The sequence below is a fragment of the Balaenoptera acutorostrata genome, chromosome 15, assembly GCF_949987535.1.
Source record: "Balaenoptera acutorostrata chromosome 15, mBalAcu1.1, whole genome shotgun sequence".
NCBI lineage: Eukaryota > Metazoa > Chordata > Mammalia > Artiodactyla > Balaenopteridae > Balaenoptera > Balaenoptera acutorostrata.
Genome location: NC_080078.1, coordinates 79,817,004 through 79,839,803, shown reverse-complemented (window position 1 = coordinate 79,839,803; position 22,800 = coordinate 79,817,004). Strand labels below are relative to the sequence as shown.

At 47.8% G+C, this 22,800-nt stretch overlaps 1 protein-coding gene across 2 annotated transcripts in view; it reads left to right on the top strand.

Annotated features, from left to right (window-relative positions):
* ATP9A (ATPase phospholipid transporting 9A (putative)) overlaps window positions 1–18,392 on the top strand; it is a 137,652-nt gene extending 119,260 nt beyond the window's left edge. Inside the window, exons 20-28 of one of the 2 annotated variants that reach the window (XM_057528701.1) lie at window positions 639–728; window positions 824–968; window positions 1,790–1,854; window positions 4,326–4,481; window positions 7,952–8,016; window positions 9,469–9,577; window positions 10,254–10,311; window positions 12,394–12,597; window positions 13,955–18,392. In XM_057528701.1, the coding sequence (XP_057384684.1) occupies window positions 639–728; window positions 824–968; window positions 1,790–1,854; window positions 4,326–4,481; window positions 7,952–8,016; window positions 9,469–9,577; window positions 10,254–10,311; window positions 12,394–12,597; window positions 13,955–14,091 (1,029 nt within the window). In that variant the 3' untranslated portion in view covers window positions 14,092–18,392. The remainder of the gene's footprint in view (window positions 1–638; window positions 729–823; window positions 969–1,789; window positions 1,855–4,325; window positions 4,482–7,951; window positions 8,017–9,468; window positions 9,578–10,253; window positions 10,312–12,393; window positions 12,598–13,954) is intronic. The other variant, XM_057528702.1, reaches the window with a different exon arrangement.
* Window positions 18,393–22,800: the final 4,408 nt, after the last annotated feature.

Sequence of the window (22,800 nt, the reverse complement as noted above, 5' to 3'; positions counted from 1 at the left end):
CTGTTTTTGTAAATAAAGTTTTATTTAAACACAAGATCTACCCATCTATTTACGTATTGTCTGTGGCTGCTTTGGCACTGTAGCGGCAGAGTTGGGTAGTTGTGACAGGCTGTATGGTCCACAGAGCGTGTCATATTTAACACCTGGTCCTTCTTAGAAAAGCCGCTGCTGGATGCCTGGCTTCCAAGGCCTGCTCTGCAGTGGACGGGCTGTGACACTGTAGCCAGGCTAACAAATCTTGCCCTGTGTCAGTTTCCTTAGATGTAAAGTAGAACTATTATCATCATGCACCTCGAAGAGTCCTTGTGAGAAACAAATGGGGTGAAAATGCTTGAAAAGTGCTTGTTTGCACAGTGCCTGGCACAGAATGAAAGCACAGTGGCTTTGTGCTCTTATTTTTATTATGTGGGTCACAGCCATCCTGGGGGAAGTACGAGGGGATGGTTGGCCTACAGGCCCTCTGGATTCCCACAGAGTCAGAGCAAACAGGATCTAATTTGGCTCTGGCTCTGGGGGCAGGGGAGGGGTGGGGTCCCAGGCCGGTGGCCATGGTCTTCACGAGGCTGCAGGGAAGCCACTGTTTGTTGTTCCACCAGCTTCGGAGAGCAAGGCCTCCGTCATCCTGTCTTTCCTTGCAGGTGACCAACCGCGGCGAGGCCCACCTCGAGCTGAACGCCTTCCGCAGGAAGCACGACTGTGCCCTGGTCATCTCCGGAGACTCCCTGGAGGTGGGCACGGGGACCCCCGCCAGCAGGCTCCTCCCGGGAGCTGCCGTGTGGGAGGGGCCTTGGCCGACGCACCACCTCTCCCTGATCCCCGCCAGGTTTGCCTCAAGTACTACGAGTACGAGTTCATGGAGCTGGCCTGCCAGTGCCCGGCCGTGGTCTGCTGCCGCTGCGCGCCCACCCAGAAGGCCCAGATCGTACGCCTGCTCCAGGAGCGCACGGGGAAACTCACGTGTGCAGTAGGTAGGGCTGCCGCGGCTGCGCAGAGCGACCTTCCCCAGGGGTGATGGGGTCCTGCTGCCCTGGTGTTCAGGTTCCCAGGCCACTTTATTCAGGCCGTAACATTGACACCCCCTCCCCCTTTGGCCCTATTTTTGTTATTATTATTATTTTTTAAAAGTATTTTGCTTTGAGAAAGAGTCGAGAAGCATGCCGAAGGCTTTCCTCCTTAGCTTGCGCTTCCTTTGCCAGTGACATGGGACACAGCAATGCCTGGGGGCTAAGACCACACTGCGGAGAGGAATCTGGGTCCAAACTGCTGGTTTTTCCTAGCTGAGGGTCCCGGAGGGCTTCCTTGCCCCAGCTGAGCCTGTCTGCTCATTGGTAGAAGGGGAGAGTAACAGTGGTTTTCTCACATGGTGCTTTTGAGGATTCAGAGGGGCAGTAGCATTTAAGAAGTGCTTGCTGCACTCACAGTAAGCGTTCCCTATTTGCAACATCTGTCATTGCTGATAATGACGGGACACCCACACCTTGGAGGCAGGGCGTGCGGTGTTGTAAGTGCCCACGTGGCACGGACACAGTTCCCTTGCTCAATGACTCAATGGCCAGGACCCTCAGCCAGTCACCTGGTTCCTCTGACTCTCAGCTCCTCTGCCTCTAAAATAAGAACCTGATGCTGCAGGTTGCTGGAGCGATTAAGTGGAGCAGAACAGAAAAGACACTTAGCATGCAGTGAAAGGCAGCACGTGTGTGATTATTTAAAGTAACAATGAAAAGCGAGGTTATGTTTCTTGCCTCTCCCTAATTTCCTGGCTCTTCTCTCTGGTCTGGGTGACCCGCAGGTGATGGAGGCAATGACGTCAGTATGATCCAGGAATCTGACTGCGGTGTGGGTGTCGAGGGAAAGGTGAGCCCGTGGGGTGGGGGTGGGGGCGTGTGTGCGCTGATTTCTGCCGAGTGGTTGTCGTTAGGATGTGAAGTGGTTGTGTCGTTAGCTGGGAGTTCCTCCACCAGCTGGAGTTTCATTTTCCCTCCAAGACACAGCTTTAATGCTTCTGGAAATTCTAGATTACAATTACAGAGCATAAGGAATCATGTATCATAATTACCTAGTATTACTATCTGCAGGTCACAGATCCCTAGCACTGTTATCTTACAGACAGATGCTGAGTCTTTGCTTGCCAAAACCTAATTTTTTAAGGTGTTTTGCTACATTCTTAGGGTGCAGCGAATGTACTTCAGACTCTTTCCTAGGAGTGTTGTCAGTAAAAGCATTAATTATCACACTGTGGGGTGATCTCTTGGGGATTATGGAAGAATGCAGTGGGTTTGCCCCTCATTAAAAGGCTAAGTTTGTGTGTTACAGTATAGTAGTTTTCTTCTTTTCTTCCCTGTCAACTGTGTGCCTACCGTGTATAGTTTACCCTGCCCTCTCTCGTTTGTGATCTTGCAGTGACTGTAGGCAAGGAGGCTGGTCACCACGTTTGTTAGCACAGTGTGTAAAGTAAGAGTACAGAGGCCGTGAGTGAGGGCTGGAGATGCTCCCATATGTGTTTCCTTCCATACATTCCTGCATTTGGAATTTCCAAAAATGTTTTTTCTTTTCCACCTTTTTTTTTTTTTTTTCCTGGTTTTCTGGTTCTCATCCAGTTGACAGTTACTTGAAATTGCAGAGTTAAGTGATCCTTGAAGGAGTTGTTATGTCTGAAATCTGTATGGATTCCTTTAATGCAGGTTTTAAGAAGCACACTTGAGTTTAATAGATGGAATTCTTTACACGATGCTGATAGTACTAAAACATTTTCCCTACTCTTCAGAATTATATTCTGATTCCTTTGGTTTTTGGAGTCTAAAAGTAAAAAGTGCTCACTGTAAAAAAAAAAAAACCCGAAACAATTTAGAAATGGATAAAGTGCATCCTTTCTTTTAGATGGCGGTATAAAACTAGTAACATTGGTTATTCTTCCAGAATTTTTGTCTATTTCTATACTAGTAGTTATGGGTATATATATAATATTATATATACACACACATAAATACATATATATGCATACACACATCTTACACATGTATATACATTAGTTCCACTTAGAATGTAAAATCTAAAACGTTATACTATGCTTTTTTTTTTAATGCAGCTTGCCTAAATCTGTTATATCTTAGATCTCTTTATACATCAGAACATGTCGATCCACCATTTTGTATGTTGCCTCGACCTTTTTATTTTGAAAAATGTAACTCTTGCCTGACCTTTTTATTTTGAAAAACGTAACTCCTTCAGAAAAGTTGAAATAGCACAGTGAACACCTGTCTACTCTTGGCTGTAATTTACCAGTTGTAAACAGTTGCAGCATTCTCCCGCCGCTCTTCCTCCCCCGTCTCTCTCCCGCTTTCTCAGAATCAGCTGAAAGTAAGTTGCGGATATGTTACCCCTAAATACTTCAGCTTGGATCTCTTAACAGCAGGTGTATTCTTCTGCATAAGCAGAATAACAGCATCACCCCAAGTGTAACATTGGTATGATAATATTATGTAATATTCATGGTCTCACTTCCCTAGTTGTCCTCAAGGTGTTTAAAAGGAAATCTCCATGAAGCAGTGAAGCATCACGCACTGCATTTATTCCCGCGTCTTCGTGTCTCTTTACTCTTCTTGAATGGAGAACACTTCTCTCCACCTCTTTTGTGGGGGGAGGCGGTGTGTTTCACGACTTTGGTATTTTGGAAGCATTTGGGGCAGTTGTGGAACATCCCATGATGTCTGTGGGTCGGATGGATTTGATTCAGGTTCTGTGTTTTTGGTGTGAGGAGCACATAAGGGGAGTTTGTGCTTGCCTGTCGCATCACAACAGGAGGCCGTGATGTCCGTCTGTCCCATTAGTGGCATCCGTCATGTACCTTTTAAAATTAGAGAATCCCATAATATGGCTGCACTATAAATTATTTTCAGTTCTATGAACATGCAAAGCTGTATGTTTGGGAATGTTCAATTTAGTATTGTTGGTAGCATGAGCTGTGCCCCCTCTGCCATATGTTTAACTCTGAACGGAGCTGAGTTCTAAATGCCTATCTTAGAATGATTCTTTGCTTCTGATACACATTATGGGTTGGGCCTAACCCCCAAGGCTTAATACTAGATCCGTTTGACCTCCCAATTATGAGTATCTGCGTTTATGAATGTTTTTTATTTTAAAAAATTCCTCTTTTAAAATCAAATTTAGACTCAGACCACCAACCGTGTATAGCTGGAAACCAAAGAACCTCTTTATTGAAGTTCTTCAAAAATCTCCTTACAGTTTCTTGCTTTTTCAGTTAAAAAAAAAAAAAAGTGCCTTGACCTCTTGTACTCCTGACAGTGCCCAATTTTGTCGGATTTTAGGAAGGAAAACAGGCTTCGCTGGCTGCGGACTTCTCCATCACTCAGTTCAAGCACCTTGGCCGGTTACTCATGGTGCACGGCCGGAATAGCTACAAGCGCTCGGCCGCCCTCAGCCAGTTTGTGATCCACAGGAGCCTCTGCATCAGCACTATGCAGGTGGGTGGGCAGGTGCGCACGGCTGTGTGGTTGCCGTGGGCCTGAGAATTAGTCTCCACTTCGGAGCTGTTACCCCGGCCTGGCCAGTTTCAATGCCCCTCCCCCAACCCCCCGCCACATTCTGGGCGATAGAGCTTGGAGTGGCCGCCCCGAAGCCTTCCTGTGTTGGGGGCGAAGGCTGTGCTTGCTGTGCGGAGCGGATGTGAGCACTAGCAGTGGTGCCTTGCCAGGGCTTGGCACCAAGTGGGCGGTAGTGTAAATGACCCGGGTGCTCACACTGGGGTGAGTTGTTATCCTTAGTTTACCAGAGGCAAAGATGCAGAGTTAAGTGCCGAGTGAATACTCCGGCCCTGAGGTTTCCACATGCAGAAGCAAGGACCTACAGAGAGCAGCCACAAAAGAAGAATAACTTGCTTTTCTTTTTTTTTTTTTTTTTTAAATTTTTATTTATTTATGGCTGTGTTGGGTCTTCATTTCTGTACGAGGGCTTTCTCCAGTTGTGGCAAGCGGGGGCCACTCTTCATCGCGGTGCGCAGGCCTCTCACTATCGTGGCCTCTCTTCTTGCGGAACACAGGCTCCAGACGCGCAGGCTCAGTAATTGTGGCTCACGGGCCCAGTTGCTCCGTGGCATGTGGGATCTTCCCAGACCAGGGCTCGAACCCGTGTCCCCTGCATTGGCAGGCAGATTCTCAACCACTGCGCCACCAGGGAAGCCCAACTTGCTTTTCTTGAGTGCTTCCTGTACCCTGGGCGTCAGGCTAAGTGTTCACAATGCGGGCTCACCTGCAGTCCTCACTGTAGCCTGTGCCCATTCTGCAGATGGGGAGGCTGAGGCTCAGTGTGGGCGAGAAATCGGTGCAGTGTCTCTCAGGGATTTAGTCTACCCAGGCAGGGGATTCCGGTACCTGTGCTCTTAATGCAGGTGTGCCCCTCTGCCCTCCATCCACAGGGCCAGCTGCTGCTTCCACATGCAGGGGGGGCGCTTAGCGAGGGCGGCGCAGCCCAGGGCATCTCGCTTCTGCCTCCAGTGCAGCCTGGCTGGGGGTCCAGCGTAGTTATCCCAATCGTCAGTCCTCTCAGGGAGTTACATCTTGCTTTTTCACAAAAGGATTCTAGAATGTGTAAGGTATTTTCCCATCTTCTCTCTCCCCAGCTCCTTCAAAGTCTGTCATCAGGCTGTGGCGATGAAGTTGTATTAGGAAAGAGGCCAAAGGGAGGGAAAGGAAACGTTTTGGGTGTTGAAAAACTATTAGCTGACTTTCCTCCTTGGGCGTTTAGGTGAAAAATACCCCCAGTTAAGTGGTGAGAACATAGGAATGGGACATCTTGGAACCCATATCATCAGGTATCTCTGAGACCTTGAGCAAGTCACGTTAGCACTCTGGGCTTCAGTCTTTCCACCTGTAAAGTGGGCATCAGACCTCTCCATCACTCCATTCAAGCATCTTGGCCCTTGCCCCTCAGACAGGGCTACTTTGAAAAGCAGAGAGTTTTATAAGGCATCAGGTGCTGAAGTCGTCCTTACCATCATTAATAAAAACAAAACAGGCTAATGTATAAACCTAAGGTGATGTTTTACTTTGTGGGAAAGGTGTTTAATCATACACGAAAGACACCCTGCCCTAAAGGGTTGAGTGGTGCTGCGTGGTGTACATGAGAATTCACCATCCACTGGCTCATCCATGCCTTTGGTGGTGGTGGTGGTGGGGTTATGTTTTCAGCATCTATTGCATTTATGAGGGAAGGAGGCTTACAGTGATTTTCATCAACACAGTCTAAACGCCAACAGCTGCTACGGTTCATCAGACCACATCTGTACTTTTATTTTATGTTAGCTCATCAACTGAACTGGATAATGTCATGGTTTTAATCACTGGGAGATTAATCAGCTTGTCCCTGGGCAAACACACAAAAGCTGGCCTGGATGAGCTGACTTCTGTAATGCCTGTATGTTACCATGAACATCGATTCAGGAAAAAAAATTCTAGCATGAGGAATTCTTCTTTGTGCTGTAGGGAAAAAAAAAAAAAAAAAAAAAAAGCCAAAAAAACGCCCTTAACCCTGTCCACTGTGCTGAAAGTGACTGGCTGAGAGCAAGTCCCGTTCGAATTGCACCTTGACGGTGGGCTCTTAGATAGATTAAGACATAGCATTTTTATTTTCCACGGTGCTCTTTCCAGGGTGAAGGCTTTATGGTCAGTCTGACCCTTTTAGAGAACGAGGCTCCTGGTGTTGATCTGTAAGACTGAACACCGGATTCTTGACGTCTTTATAACCATCCCTTCCTGTGCAGTGGCCCAGCCTGGGTGAGAAGTCATTTGAAAAACGGATTTCACCTTTCAGTTCTGAAATCACGACCGGGTGTGGCCGGGGCTGCCCGTGACCATGGCTCTAGGTGCCACCTGTGTTCTGAGCTCTGTGCCAAGCGAACACCCACAGCGGGTGATACAGGGAAGGGGTCTCTGTCCCACGCTCTTTTTAACCACTAGCCTGGCCCAGCCTTTTCCTCCACGTTCAGTTTTTAAAAAGCCTTTAGGCAACAGTTGTCCCTGGCCTCCCATAGGTTTTATACTGATAGAAATTAGCTTTGAGGTCACTTTGCTTCTGTTGGCGGGTAGGTGTTCAGAGAAGGAAGTAACAGAGCATCAAGCCTGATTTTATCTCCCTAGCCTACTTTTCACTGCCAGTAGCTAATATTTTCCAAATCCGGAAGCAGACCTTTCAGTAGGGGTTCGTAAATATCGTTATTGCTTTTGTCTAATTGCAAAAGTAGCAGGTTGTGGGCTCTTTGTAAAAATTTCCAAGAAGAGTGAAACATGTAATATGAGAAGTGAAGCCTTCTCTGCGGTCCTAAGGGTAACTGGTGCATATCCTCACAGTGGAGGATATTTTCCCCTACCTGTTTCCAATACGTCCACCAACTCATTTATCGATTGTACACCCAGAGAGGTGGTAATTCTGAGCCGTCAGGAGTGTGGGCTCTGGAGACAGAACTGGGCTTGAGTCCCACAGGGCCATTTATGTGCTCAGTTTCCCCTTCTGTAAAATGTAGGGGATATTAGGACTTGATCTCATGCGTTCTTCTGGAGATTCACTGAGATCAGATACAAAGTATTTCCAGGTCCAGCTTGTGTAACTTAATAAATGTTCACAGAGGAGCTGAGAGTGGACCCTGTAGCTAAACTCCCTGGTGTGACTCCTGGCTCTGTCCCTTATGAGCTGTGCTATCTTGGGCAAGTCACTTAACCTCTCTGTGCCTTACTTCCCTCATCTGTAAAATGGGGATGATGATAACAGTATCTCCTTCACAGGGTTGCTGTAGTAATTAAATGAGCTAATATACTTAAAGCACCGTAACCGTGCGGGTGTAAAATAAGTGCTCTGTAAGCAATGGCTGTTATTTTTCTGTTACAAACACAAGGGCTTTGGTCATGGTTTTTGGTAACATCCTCCTTTTTCCTCGGCACAGGCTGTGTTTTCCTCCGTGTTTTACTTTGCCTCCGTTCCTCTCTATCAAGGATTCCTCATCATTGGGTAAGGAAGTCCAGGCAAGGTATTAATTTTTAATGAAACCTCCCTAAAATGCCACAGAAGAAGGAGGAAGCATCATGTGAAGACCCTTCAGTCCCCAAGTCAAGGCAGGTCTGGCAGTCTGGTTTAGAACCTTCTTGAATGAATACGTTTTTGAACTGGTAAGCCCGTAACCAAATTGCGGATGCAGCGTCCGATCTGTTTGTGGTCCATTCATACCTGATGGTTGAAGAATGCTCGCCCACGAGAGCCTGAGGTTGTCAGCTGATTGGCACACCAGGCAAGAGTGAAGCTTCACAGACTGTGATTTCTTAGGAAATCACTGAGGGGTCTTAGAAAAAGTGGAAGGGGCATCTGGAAAGTACCCTCTCTGCCATGGCTGCCCATAGTGGACCGTCCTGCTGGTGGGTCTCTAAGGCGGCCAGAGCCTTGCTCTCTCCGGGTCACCCCTGATAGAGCTTGGCCACTGCATGCCACTGACCTGTGAGGCACGCTGTCCCTTGGACGTTTGCTACGTTTGCTATCAAACCCACCCCCCGTTCCTGACCTGGAATTTAGGACGTTCCTTTTGACCTTTTGAGAGGATGTGCCCATCTCTGAATTCCCCAGGTAGGTGGAGTTTGGTTACCACATGCCCTAGATAGAGATGCTGGCAGGGCGCTCCCCTGGTTACCAAGGTGGGAAACACAGGGAGGCCGACTGTTCCCAGTGGAGTCTTGCAAAGCATGCCTTCCATCTTCTTACGTTCAGCCTGAGAGTAGGCACTGGAATTCTGCCTGCTTCTACTTGGAAAAATGGCCTGTCCTTTGTCAGGTCCTGGAAGAGCAGCAGAACATGCCAGAATAGAACCAGGGGTTCCCTGAGCCGTGCTCCATGTGGCCCCCCCCCCCATGATCTGGTCCCCTCTTCCCTCTTGGTTCTCATCTCTTCGCTTTCCCCCTCACCCACTCAGCTCCACCCAGACTGGCAGCCTCGCTGTTCTTCAAACAGGACAGACATGCCTCCACCTCAGGGCCTTTGCACTTGCTGTTCTCTCTGCCTGGGATGCTCTTCCCTCGGATATTGGCATGGCCTCCCCCTCACCTCTTGTGGGTGTTTTCTCAAATGCCCCGTCTCCTGTCCACCCTCTCTAAAATTGCACCACCCCACCCCATGTCTCATTCCCTCTTCCCCGTTGTATTTCCCTCCTCAGTACTTAACCTCCAGCACACGGTATAGTTCACTGAATTTGTTTTTTGACTCACCGACCAGCACGGAAGCTGTCCGAGGGCAGGCGTTATGGTCTGCTTTTTTCATCTTGAATCTCCAGTGCTTCGAACTGGCCCTGGCACATACCAGGTGCTCAGTACGTAGTAGTTGAATGAAGGAATGGAAATGGGGCTCCAGAGGCTGGGGCAGCACATGGCTCGTACTCCACTGGCTGGATATTACCTGTGGTGATTTTTTTTCTCCCAGGTACTCCACCATCTATACCATGTTTCCTGTGTTTTCTCTGGTCCTGGACAAAGATGTCAAGTCAGAAGTTGCCATGCTGTACCCTGAGCTCTACAAGGATCTCCTCAAGGTTCACTGAGCCCCTTCCTCCTTCCTTCCTTCCTTCCTTCCTCCATATCCATCGTTTCTTCCTTCTTCCCTCCCTCCCTCCCTCTTTTAACATATTTCACACAGACCCTCCATGTCTGATGTGAACGCACTTGAACTGGTGGCTTTCTTTTGAGAGGAAGGCATGGGAGTATGTCTTTTCTTAAAGTACGATATGCACATGTAAAGAATATTAAACTGTACAGTGATATGTCAACTTTTAAAACAAACCTTCTAATGCCTTTTTAAAAAGCCCCTGACAGTTCCATTTTGTAGCTGCAGCTTGTGTCTGTTCCTGGAAATGCTTTTGTGTACACTCCTGAAAAATGTGTGTGTGTAATTGCATTTGTTGGTCCTCAAGGGGTTTTTGATAAAGAGCAGATTTACTGGGTTGGCCCAAAAGTTCGTTCGGGTTATTCCGTAACATCTTACGGAAAAACCCAAACGAACTTTTGGGCCAACCCAATATTTCCATCTAATATCAATTCTCTTTAAAAAAAAACGTCATTTCTTTAATGTATTTTGATGTGTGTGAGCCACTGTTTTGATGAAAACAGGCAGGTTGCCTTGTCTGGTTGGTGGAGGGTAGCCTGACGGTGGCTCGTGCCCTGGATGAGCCCCGCACGCTAACCCGCTCTGTCTTCCTCTCTCTCATTCAGGGACGGCCGTTGTCCTACAAGACATTCTTGATATGGGTTTTGATCAGCATCTATCAAGGTAAGGACGGGTGAAACCACCTGTCGTCTTATGCTCTGGCCTTGGCCCCAGGGTCAACTTCACCATTCTGTTGTCTGTAGAACACAAAGAGAAGCAGCTGGCATCCTGAGGTTGCAGTAAGGAGTGTGGCATTGTGTCCGAGGGAGCCCCCCTCCTCGGGTTCTAAGGCCTTGCTCATCAGGCGCACATGTGAGGAGGTGCTGTCCGCTTAACTGAGACAAAGTCAGAGAAAAGTACAACTAATACTAATCAAACCCTGCTGGGGTGTTCAAGTCATTGTAACAAAAAGTGGTCGCTTTCTGGAATGTTCTGATACTTTTTCTGAAGTCAAGTTGTAGTTCTTGAACAACATATTTACTTCTGTGGCCTCCAGAGAGGGTCCCTCAGACTGTACAGGCTTTGTAAGGCGACTTGCTGGAATATGAAAAGGAAATGTCAGAACCTCTCTTTGTAGTTATTTTTTCATCTTTTTAGAACTTCTGTTGTCATGTATGTTTTATAATGTACCTGATATATTTGCACAGTGGTCCTGCTACCTCTCTGTGTCTGTCTGCACAGGTACACATGGATAATTTAGAAATCCACATCGTCCATTAGGGATTCATTCTTAGTGTTTTTTTCTGATGGGATGTGTGGTCAAAAAGTGTAGACCGTTGAATTTGTTAGGAGGCTAAATGGTCATTGAAACAATTTGAGGGTTTTTTTTTTTGAGAAGTATAGCAAAGTGACATGTATGTAGCTGGTTGAAGAAAGCAAATCCTGCATGGTAGTTCATAATAACAAGCAGTGGTGCTTCATTGCACCCCCAGCACTGTAATAGGCAGTCATTTGAGGAGTTTTGGGGTTCAGGGTCTCCTGGCCCTGCTCTTGAGCAGGAATCTCATGCGGCTAGTGTTTTTGATCAACGTGAGACATTCCCCATTGAGTTCCTGCAATTCTGGAGGAAAATGCACTTATCTGGACCCTCCCCCACTTTCCTTTCTCTCCTCAGTGCAGGTGCGTAATTCTTTGAGGGTCTTGCTTGGTTGTCCGTATCATTTTTTGTGTTTGGGGGCAGGGAGGGGGGTAAAGGAGACAAAGCATAACATTTAGCAGCTAACTCTTCTTAAGTGCGCAGTTCAGTAGTGTCCAGTATGTTCATGTTGTTGTGAAGCAGATCTCCAGAACTTTTTCATCTTGCAAAACTGAAACTCTGTATCCATTCAACAACAAACGCCTCTTTCCTTCCTCCGCACAGTTCCTGGTAGTCACCATTCTACTTTGTCTCTATGAATGTGACTACTTAGATCCGTCATATACGTGGGATTGTACAGTATTTGTTCTTCTGTGGCTGACTACATCTGTCATTTAAAATAATACACAGAAACTTCTATTTCTTGTTCCACCCAATCCAGACAGTTACTCTCTCTGCCTCTTTTCCTTTTTTTCCCCTCTATCTCTTCCTCTCCTTCTCTATGCAATTATAAACTCTCTATTAATAAAGACACAGACATAGAGAATGGACTTGAGGACACGGGGAGGGGGAAGGGTAAGCTGGGATGAAGTGAGAGAGTGGCATGGACATATCTACACTACCAAGCGTAAAATAGATAGCTAGTGGGAAGCAGCCGCATAGCACAGGGAGATCAGCTCAGTGCTTTGTGACCACCTAGAGGGGTGGGATAGGGAGGGTGGGAGGGAGACGCAAGAGGGAGGAGATATGGGGATGTATGTGTATGTATAGCTGATTCACTTTGTTATACAGCAGAAACCAACACACCATTGTAAAGCAGTTATACTCCAATAAAGATGTTAAAAAAAAAATAAAATAAAAATAAACTCTCTCTTATATACAGCCAAAAGGGAACGTAGGAAAACTAGAATGTGATGCCTCTCTTTCAGACCTCCATAAAGTACCACTCATTAACCTCCTTTAACAAATGGTACCTTTCATGTCTGAATGGGAAAAACAAAAGGAGTCAGATGTGAGTGAGCGGGGTGAGCCTTCGGTGGGGAAGGCGGGGGAGGCGTCGGCTCCCAGCAAGGAGGGCTGCGTGGGCAGCAGAAGCCCCTCCCCAGCCAGACTTCCCTCCGCCTCTGCAGGGAGCACCATCATGTACGGGGCGCTGCTGCTGTTTGAGTCGGAATTCGTGCACATCGTGGCGATTTCCTTCACGTCGCTGATCCTCACGGAGCTGCTGATGGTGGCCCTGGCCATCCAGACCTGGCACTGGCTCATGACGGTGGCCGAGCTGCTCAGCCTGGCCTGCTACGTCGCCTCCCTGGTGTTCCTCCACGAATTTATCGGTGAGACCCCCCTGCACCTAGGGCCCGCCCATCAGGTCCAGGGCTCTCAGCAGCTGGGAAGGGAGGCAGCCTCCCCAGCGCTTGTGTCCCGGGCCCTTTGTCCAGCAGGCCTTTCTACTCAGCTGCCCGCCCTTTTCTCACTGGTGTCCCTTGGGACCAGTGGCAGTTGAGAATCAGCCTCTTGGAACTGAGGCTGGCGGGCATGATCTTAATGTAGAGTGTTTTCTTTAAAACCACGCCGTGCCAGCGTGCCTGCTGGCTTAGAAGGGGATTCATTCAGTTCTTCAAGGACCTAGTGGGCTTCTCCAGGGAGCTGGTCACTGTGCCGGGCTCCGTGGAGCTGTGGAGATGGTGAGAATCCAGAGAGTAAATGACAGTTCAGCAGGACTTAACCAGTGTTATTAGCTTGAGAAACTCTGCCTTATCATGAAAGCATCTTCTATCACGCCTCTTCTTTATCAGTAAACGCTCTTTAAGAAGGTTTTGATAAAGGAAAAAGGAGCACTCCCGTGAAAAGTGAAGTCTTAGAACAGTTTCACACTTGTTTGAAAAGTCTCTCTGAATAGGTTTTGTAAGCACCTACTGTGCGCTCAGTGGCTTGAGGCCAGGGAGTCACAGAGGCTTAGAAGATGCAAGCTCTGCCCTCAAGAGGCTTTGGTCATCACCTTAGATGTGGACCAGTCATAGGACTGGGCCCGTGGTCGGGACCCTGGGCTTGGCACTTAGTAGGTGCTTCCTCAGTGCCCGCTGCATTTCCCCCAGCCTGTGCTCAAGAGGCAGGGAAGGCGGCTGCCAGGCATCCACTCCCGGTACTGTTGCAAATCACTAGCTGTCGCTCCTCTGCTGCACAAACCTCGGAACTGCAGGCCTGACTGTGTGGCGGCAGGAAGGGGAGCTCCCCGCCCCTCCAGGTCACACTCTTCCTGACAAGGGGTCTCCGCCCCCCTTTGCACCACCCTCAGACCCGGCTCTGGCTTCTGTGACCATTGCTGAGGCGAAGGGGAAAAGTTGCTGGGAAGAACTGTGTGTTTGAGCGTCACTTTCTGCCGGGTTCAGAAAGAAAAACTCCAGCTGTCAGATTCCAAATCAAAAACACTTGGAAGGGGGATTTTTTTTGCCCACGGTTTTCTTCTCAGAGTTGTTGAAAACAGCGTTTCACGGAAGGTCGGGAAGCTCCAGAAGCAGGTCAGAGAGAGGAGGAGAGAGACAGGGAAGGGAAGTCAGGCCGGCAGCCTGGGTGCTGTCAGCACACCCCCTGCGGGAGAGGGGCCCGCGTCCCCTCCGATGGCCCTGCCGCCCCGCCGGCTCTGGGTGGCACGTTCCCGCCCGCTCACTGCTGTCTTCTGTTTGCTTGCAGACGTGTACTTCATTGCCACATTGTCCTTCTTGTGGAAAGTGTCTGTCATCACTCTGGTCAGCTGTCTGCCCCTCTATGTCCTCAAGTACCTGCGAAGGCGGTTCTCCCCTCCCAGCTACTCGAAGCTCACGTCCTAGGCCGGGCGCTCGGGAGAGGACCCCGGTCTCCGCACTCTCCTGGCGGACAGAGTTCAAGTTGCATTTCTATTAACCACCACCACCCGTGGATTGTGCAGTGGTGGCTTCCACGTGCAGTTCTGACATGAAGAGGCTCTGCGCTTCCACGCAGCCCGACACCGCATAAACAGGAGGGAGGCGCCTGAGAGGGCCCCACGCGGGCCTGTCTGAGCCCCTGGTGATTCACAGTCGAGTGAATGTGACTGTGTGAAAACCGGCGACTCAGCCGAGAGATTTATTCATGGGTCACTGTGCAGGCTTCCTTATGACTTGAATTTTGTTGTCATGTGATAAAAGTTTCTGTCTAGTCGAAGACTGTAGAGGGTTTTTTGGTTGTTGTTTTAAACAATCCCAATGTGTGTGCACTTTTACGTCTTTCTGCTCTTAAAAAACTGGTTTCAGACAAAGATAAAGCTCTCAGTATAGGTTTGGGGGAAAAGACGGTGACATTTGGTAAGAAGTTAACCGGACAGTAATCTCAATTTGGAAATGCTAAATATCCTCTCTAAGGCAGCCCTGCTTATCGAAACGGCACTGGATTCCTAGGATTACAGAAAACCACATGAGAAGAGAGCAGAAGAGAGAGAGCACCGTAAATCCGGTGTGTTATCCTTCCTCCATTTCAGCATCTGTGGCCCTGGAGTTAACATCACCTGTCACCTCGTAAAAGAATTTCAAAGGTGTTATCTTGCTTTGTTCGGATCTGGTAACAATTACAAAGCCTGTGGCTATCTGAGGACACTCTGAGACATTTCAGCAGAGTTGTTTTAGCAGGAAACGTGCCACTGAACGGCCCCTAAACGTGTCAACAGTGTGACAAGAGACTCAGCTAATTCTTTAGGCAACGTAGCACATGTGGCTCAGACCCTCTACGTCTAAAGTGGAAAGGTCAGGGACTGGGGCTCTTTACGTCCACAGAAATCTGTTTCCTGTTAGGAGGAATTACTGAGGACACAGTGACAAAGGCAGAGGCGTCTTAGCATGCTGCCATTCATCAGTGGCAGCTTCGAGCGAGGAGTCCCAGTGGAAGGAGGCCCGGGCCACAGCTCTGGGGTCTGGGCTCCGTTGCGCAGCCTACAGATTTCAAGGGGAACTTGCTGGAAGGCAGCCAGGAGTAGAGATTCCTCTTCCCACCAGGGTGGGGCCCACGCATGTGTGTTTCCTATAAAGCTGTGGCTTCTTGTTTCAGGGGAAGAAGAGAATTTTCAAGCGCTGGATGTGGCCCGGCAAAGCTTTCTTGGGTTTTCAAGTCTCTCCTGGCAGAAGCCACACGTGCGTGCCAGAGGATTAGGTTGGTGGATCTGCAAGAGCTGATCGTGCTCGAGATCTTAGATTTGTGATTAATTCTTTATGAGTACATACCCTCCAGCCCTTCAGCCTGGTTCTTCCTCATGTGCTTCAGAGATGTAAGTTATGGCTACCACCCTAGGGTAAGCCTGCTCTTGGAGAGCTGGGGACACGAGGCCCTTGACTTTGGTGCACTCGATATGCTCGTGTATTTCTGTTGCCCTTTTAGAACTTTATAGAATTGACAGTAAGTTGCAGGCACTGTGAAATTGGCTATGACATCACTTCTATTTTAGTTTTAAGATTCTGCAGTTTTGCAGGATTTTTCCCATTCTGTCCCAGCCATTTCTGCCACACAGAAAACATTTACAGGAGGTAAATGTTGTATTGAATGAATGGTTATTCAGGAAGAGGATCTTTGTCCAAAACTTTGAGAAGGGGCGAGCAGGTCTGACGTCTTTGCTGGGTGATTTTATGTGGTTTCAGAGGTGGAGTGAGAGGACGTAGTGCTCAGCGTTTTTGTACCTGTGTGTCTGCTTGGAAGTCAGCCTGTATAACCAGAAGTCTAAAGGTACTTCTACGCCCAGTTCTCAAACCGTGAACTTGACCTTGTTCACAGACAGGTGATGGCTCCTACAGGTAGGTCTCATGGAAATTTTTAGATGCTTCCAGCAGTGACAGGGAATGAAGATAGTCTCTTTGGTCTTTTCCTTAATTCCCAGTTTTGATCCAGGTGCTTGAGTTGACTTTGAAAGTCAACACCTAAACTCTTGCTTGGCATCTGGGAGGGAGAAAGCATCCCAGAGGAGCAGAAGAAGCTGTGCCTGGAGGTCGCAGGTGCGTTTGTGCCATCAACAGACCCCCTCGTTCTGCCTTTCGACCGTACCCTGGCGGAGGCGGCCAAGGGTGAGAGGGACTAAAATGCAAGTGGGGACCGTGACCGTGTTGGAGAGCCGCCCTGCCAGGGGGCAGCCTGCTCCCGCCGCCTTCCGGGGTCCGGAGTGTCTAGGAAAACACACGTGTGCTTCTCAAACTCTAGAGACCCACGTGGCGGGCGCCACGAGTCAGCTGAGAGTACACGATCCTGACGTGCACACATCAGCCCATGATCCCAACAGAGGATCTGCGTACACAGGCACTTCCCGTGTTAGCTTAGCTGTGGAGAGAAGACAAAGGCACAGACAAAAAAATCCAAGCCATTTTACAGGAAACTGCTGAGTTCATAAAAAGCATAAGGATTCCGTTCACCAGTCTGGAAGGAACTTAGGAAACACCGTTGACACCTTGGAGGTCCCCTCGCCTTGGAACTCAGCGGCCCCAAGTCTCCGACAGCCAGAGGCCCCTGGCACACAATCAGCGCTGTTTAAATACTTTCCTCAAAGTAAAAATTACACCTCCCCCTGCCCTTTGACAACATTAGGTATTTCTGTCAGAGTAACTTAATTTTATTATTTGATGATGACTTTTATTATATTTTTTGGTGACGGTTGTGCGTGTGGGAAAGCGAGGAATCCGTTGGGTGTCTCTTTTTCCCTCCCTTTCTCTAGGAAAATGACCAGACAAGTGTCTCCATCTTGAGTGCTTTCTTGTATCTGCCCGTTTCAGTGCTAATCTGAGAGTGTGCACATGCATGTGTGTGTTGCTTATCGTGCTCCGTGAGACTGGCTGCACTTACTTGGGTTGCTTGGGGCAGAGGACTTCGCCCTAAAGCGGTGAAGGGCATCGCAAGGAGCATCTTGAGATTGGAGCAGACCATCTGTTTACAGCCGCCTGGAGCTGGGAGGCCCAGGGCCGGGATTCCTCCCACTTTTAGCTTTATTATAGTCAGATCCCAGACTCGCTTCCCTTAAGTGAAACCCTTTTTCGTAGCAGTGATCTTAAATACCAACGTCTGCTTACCCTTTCCTCCGTATGTTTTCCACTGAAAACTTAGGTTATGCTGACAGTACTTTTGAATGTATTTTGGGCTTTTGTGTGCATTGGAAATTGACATGATCATGCCTATTTTTCTTCCTCTAGACCTTTGCTTTTATACTTTGTTTTGTTTTTCCCGGGGTGGGAATGGGAATGCCCTTGCGCCTTTATGGGGCAGCATTATAAACCTGCGCCAGAATTGCAGATGGGACCTACGTGATCTTCTGCTCTATCTTACTTAAGGCCAACACCTATCAGCCACTTTTATCTTGGATCTTTTTGGTGTGTTTGAAACGTGTGTATGTGTGAGTGTATGATGTCACCTCAAGTGTTTTGAAGACATACTTGGTTTTCACTGCGTTAAAATTCTGTCACGGTTTTGTTTTTCATTAAGAAATATACAAGGAGCTTTGCAAAGACAACAGACTTTATTTCTCCCTCCTTCTTTTAACATAAAGCTTTTTTTTTTTTTTGGTCATTTATATATATGTCTTAGGAAATATTTCCATTAGTTAAGTCCATTGTGTCTTGGAAAAATATATATATTATGCTCTTGGATGGAACCGATAAGCAGGTGAGCAGCATTGCAGTACTTGGAGACGCTCAGCATCTTCTCACACCAGCGCGGCGTTCCTGGGAATCTGTCTTCTCCGTCACAGTATTGGTTGGAGACACAGTCTGTTGGTGTCGCTGGGCGATGTCAGTGAATAGTGTGTTTGCTGGGGGGCAGGAGGGGAGGGGGCGTGGTATTTGCAAAAAACAAAAATTGTGGCTCATTTATTATTTTGTTGCAATGGGGCTGACTGAATTCCTCTGGGACTCCTTGACTTCCTCATTAGTAGATTATCTGTAATCCTCATGGCAGATACTCACCAGGACAGCGTTTTTTGATTAGAGGGAAGTGATAGTACAGAACTTTAATTTAGCAGGAGCTCCCAGATGATTTAAATTCTTGATCCTGTGATGACATACATGTGATCCTGTGAGATTCTGAGCGGTTCTATTTTCATTGTCTGCCAGCGTGGCCCGTTGCTGTTGCCCAATAAAGCTTGTGTACTTTATGCCTTTGGGGATCATTTTAATTTGTGCAGGGACATGAAACTCTGGTGTCAAAATGAGAGCTTGTTATTATAATGCTCCTATGTTGTATGTATCTCATGGTACATAAAATGTAAATAGCTTTTTCTCCAGGTAAAGAATTATTTTAATTTCAGCAAAAAAAAAGCCCCAAACCCATGCATTATTTATTATTCTGTACTGTTGTCTATTCCAGATATGTTAGAATTTCAAAAAGTGATCTATATAAAAAAAGCAAACATATTTTATGATTCACATTGTATTTATACACCCAGTCTTTGATTGCTTTGTATAGATTTTTTTTTTAATCAAGTGATAGAAGATTTAGGAACCCGGTCACTTAAGTTTTAGGGAAAAGAGGTTTTTAAGCTATTGTGTAGGATACAGAGGACATGGTATTTTATTCATCGAATCCAGTGATTCTCAGCCAGAGGTGACTGTGGCCTGCAGGGGGCATGGGGCAATGTCTGAAGTCACTTTTGGTTCTCACAACTTGGAGGGATGGTGCTCTGCTGGCATCTAATGAAGACTGCACAGGGCAGCCCCGCAGCAGAGGATCATTCAAACCGACGTCAAAAGTGTTGAGGTTGAGAAACCCACATACAGTCTGCAAGTGTCAGTTTTGCCATTTTTAAGAGTCTGTCTTCATTTCCAAAGGAGCCCAGCAGCTGTAAACTCCTGTCTCAAGAAGCTGATTATACATCCAACTGGCCAAATGTTTTAATTAGCAGCTCTTTGCAGTGCGGGCTCCTGGCTTCCTCTCCCTGGCTCTCCGCTGAAAGGGCCGTTCTCAGTTTATGGAGTCGAGAGGGGATTGTACATTAGCTGTGCCGCAGTCAACAGCGGCTCCCCGGGCACGTGGAGGATGCATGCGCTCAAGAGCAGAGGGCAGTACTTTTCCTTAACCGCGTGCCATCGATGTAAAGTCTTCAGACCGCTTTTACCTGCTGTGAAATTCCATGAATGTGCAGACACTCCTCCATCCGAGCCACTAGGGGGAACTTGAGGATCAGAAGACATTTCTGTTTCCTGTTTTCACCAGCCCGGCGGGCGCAGCATACCTAACTGTTATGTTTCAAGACGCTGCTTTCATAGCTTCAGAATTTATTTCATGGCCAACGGCTCCGTTAAAAACAGACATTTCTTTTTATGTTGTTGACCAGACTATTTTGCTGGACTTAGCTTGGGGGAAAAAAAGAAAAAAAGAAAAAAAGATGGGGGCGGGGGTGAGATGAATATTTATTTGATCTCAGATATTTGCATTTTTGAATAATTGGCAACTGGGAATCCTTGCCCTCCTCACTCTTCAGGCTCATAAGGTTTAGAGACGAAATGTCCCAACACCTCAAGTACTTTAACTGTTTTTGTTATGAAACTTTTCAGGGTGACATGAAACCCTGCAGTATTTGTGAGCTGATCTGTAAATGATGGATTTGCTCACCTCAAAATAGAACTGTAGTCGCTCCAAACTTTCCACAAGTCGGAGCACAGTAACCGAATTCATTCAGGACTTGCTAATTTCCTACTTTAAATGGGTTACATAACAGAACAGTCCCTCCTTTGCGCCTCTCAAAACTACCCGTGAAGTGATGGTGAAATGTATCGTTAAAAGCTAGAAATAGCTTTGCTAAACTCTGGGAAAACGATGAGTTTTTTTTCTTCTGATATCCCCCCCCCCTTTTTTCATCCAAACATTGCATAATGTTAAAAAAAAAAAAAAAGTCAGATCTTTCCGTGGGATTTAATTTCGTTCTCCATGTGGCTGTGGTTGGAGGGATAACTTAAGTACTTTGGGGGCTGGCAGATTTTTGGAGGATCACGCACTCCCGGATCGGTTTTCATCTGAAGCCTTAGCAGAGAAGTATGCCCGATCCTGGGGTTTCTCCCCTTCCCTCCTGCTCCCCCTTTTATGGATGAGTTATCTACAGCGTAGCATCTTTTCAGAAGGCCTGCCTTCTCGTAAGAATGCCAAAGCAAAGCCACCCTCCACTTTCCATATTGAGGTTTTGATTTTGAAATGGATTCCCCATAAAATTTGGGGGTAACTGAATCATATGTGAAGTCACCAGCCCCACACCCTATGCTCGGTGACCAGCCAGGTCTCATTTCTTAGAACTCAGCCTGCAGGTTCTGTTTGCTTACACTGAGAACTTTGTGTTCCTAAGCCTCTGCTGTTCATTTTCAAGAGATTTAAGAGAAGAACATTTTTTCTTTTATTGGGTCCAGATAAGCCCAGGAATATTTTTTTTTTTTCTTCAAGGAAGATTGCAGAATCCAGAAAGAGGGATGGGAGTTGTGTGGAGTATGCTGATGTATTCATTCATTCATTCACTAAATATTTACTGAGCACCTACTATGTGTTGGGTACTGTTCTTCAGGCAGGAAGCAACAGTGGAGAGCAAGAGGGACAGTTCCTGCCCTCATAGTGATTATCTTCTTGTGTGTGGGAGAGACAGTGGACATACAGATACAGACTCTAATGTCCTCTGAAGAAAGCAGGGAGAGGGAGAAGAAGAGAGTGATGATATGGTTAAAGTATGGATAGTGGAAGTGATGGGGGTCAGAGAAGGGCCCTTTGGGATGGACCACTGGAGGAGAAGCCTGAAGGATGAGAGGAAGGGAACTGTGGGAAGCTCTGGGGGAAATGGTGTTTGGGCAGCAGGGTATGCAAAGGCCCTGGGGTTGGAAAGGCTGGGCGTGTCAGAGGAGCAGAAAGGTGGGCACATTGCCGGAGTGCTGAGACCAAGAGGGAGGTTGGAGGAGATGAGGGCGGGGTGGGGAGGCAGGTAGGGCCCGCGGCCCATGGCATTCATTCACTGAGTGCTGTATGAGAACCAAGCGAGCATTATTAAAGTTGGCCCACGAACTATGTCAGAACCTGAACTCTGTCCAAGGGGCCCCAGTTTACTCTCTCCCTGCTACTCACTGACCCATCCCTTCCTGTCTTTGTTTCCACCTCTGTGTTCCAAGGGGGTTGAGGCGAGACCCCTCCCATTGGAATCAACCCACTGCCATGCCCAGTATTTCTGTGTGACTTTATTGGCATAAACGACACTAACTATTATATAAAGAGGAGAAGAAGGCGGTCCTTGGATGAAGTTTCTTCTTGCTTTTCCAGCAAATACTACAAAGGGTCTCTGTTCAGCCCTGCCTGGGGTGCAGTGGGCAGAGGTGATTGTTCTTGGGCGAGCCCTGGAAAGCCGGCCACCTCCGACTTAGAAGGTGAGTCTGGAGGGAGAACCAGTAGATAAGAATGAACTGGGTCACGTTCTTCGAAGATGCCACATTTCCAGAATATGCCCACTTGGGTCGGATTTCGAAGAGGAAGCGCTTTGCAGTCATGAACTGCGTGCGGGAACCCAGGCTGTGTTCAAATTCCTCCTGAAGAGAGAAATAATAACGAGAACAGGCTGTGGAAAAGAATGTAGTTAGTGTCTTAAAGATGGGCAAATACTCATTCTCATTTGTCCTTTTATGTGAAACAGATTTTTTAGAAGGCAATTTGAGTAGCTAACGACATCCAGAGCCCTGCTGATTCGAGTGGGGCCGGGGCCGGGGGCTCCAGTTTGCCCAAACTACTAATCAGACCCAAGGAAAGAGGTGAGTTGATTACCCTGGAAATCGCACAGGAATTCTTCAAAGACGTGGCCAGTAATTAGCGTGTAAGATGCTACTCGCTGTGCACAAAACTTAGCATAATTTTACTAGGCAGCTCATCACCATCAGAATTGGAGAAAATCAGGCCAGAAAAAGTCCCGCTAGCCAGGCTGCCTGATGCAGACGTGGAGACTTTTGCTCTAAAATGGCTTCATACTTAAGGGAGACACCAAGAGAATGCACTACCTTTCTTCTGGGCCTAATGGTGGGCGGGAGTCGAAATGAACGCAATGACATTTTAGGAGACGGGCTGGAATTTGGCGGGGGGTAGGGGGAGGCAGAAAGGGCACCATGCCATGGCCCCAGCTGGAATCGAGACAGACTTGGTTTGAATACCCAGTCCCACACCTACTGAGTGATATGGGGCCGATTCCTTAGAGTCTCTGAGCTTCAGCTCCCTGCCTGTTTTTAGGACCAGGAACACCACCTGTGAGAGCCAGCAACGAGGCTCTTGGCACAGCTGTTGTCATCACTTGAGACCTCTGAGGGAGGGCGGGCTGCAGGTGGAGGGAGGCCGTCTCCCCGACGCTCAAAGTCCTTCATAGAGATGGGTTCACGTGCGTGTTTTTTCCAAACACCAAGGTCACCCGTCTGGATAGAGTCCTCATAAGAGTTAAAGGTTTGGGCACAGAGGCAATATCCCACCTTGACTCTGCTCACCTTTCCTTGACTTTGCAGGTGCTTTCCCTTTAAATTGCCCTGCTCTGAGCGGCTCCTCTTCCCCGTGTGGGACAC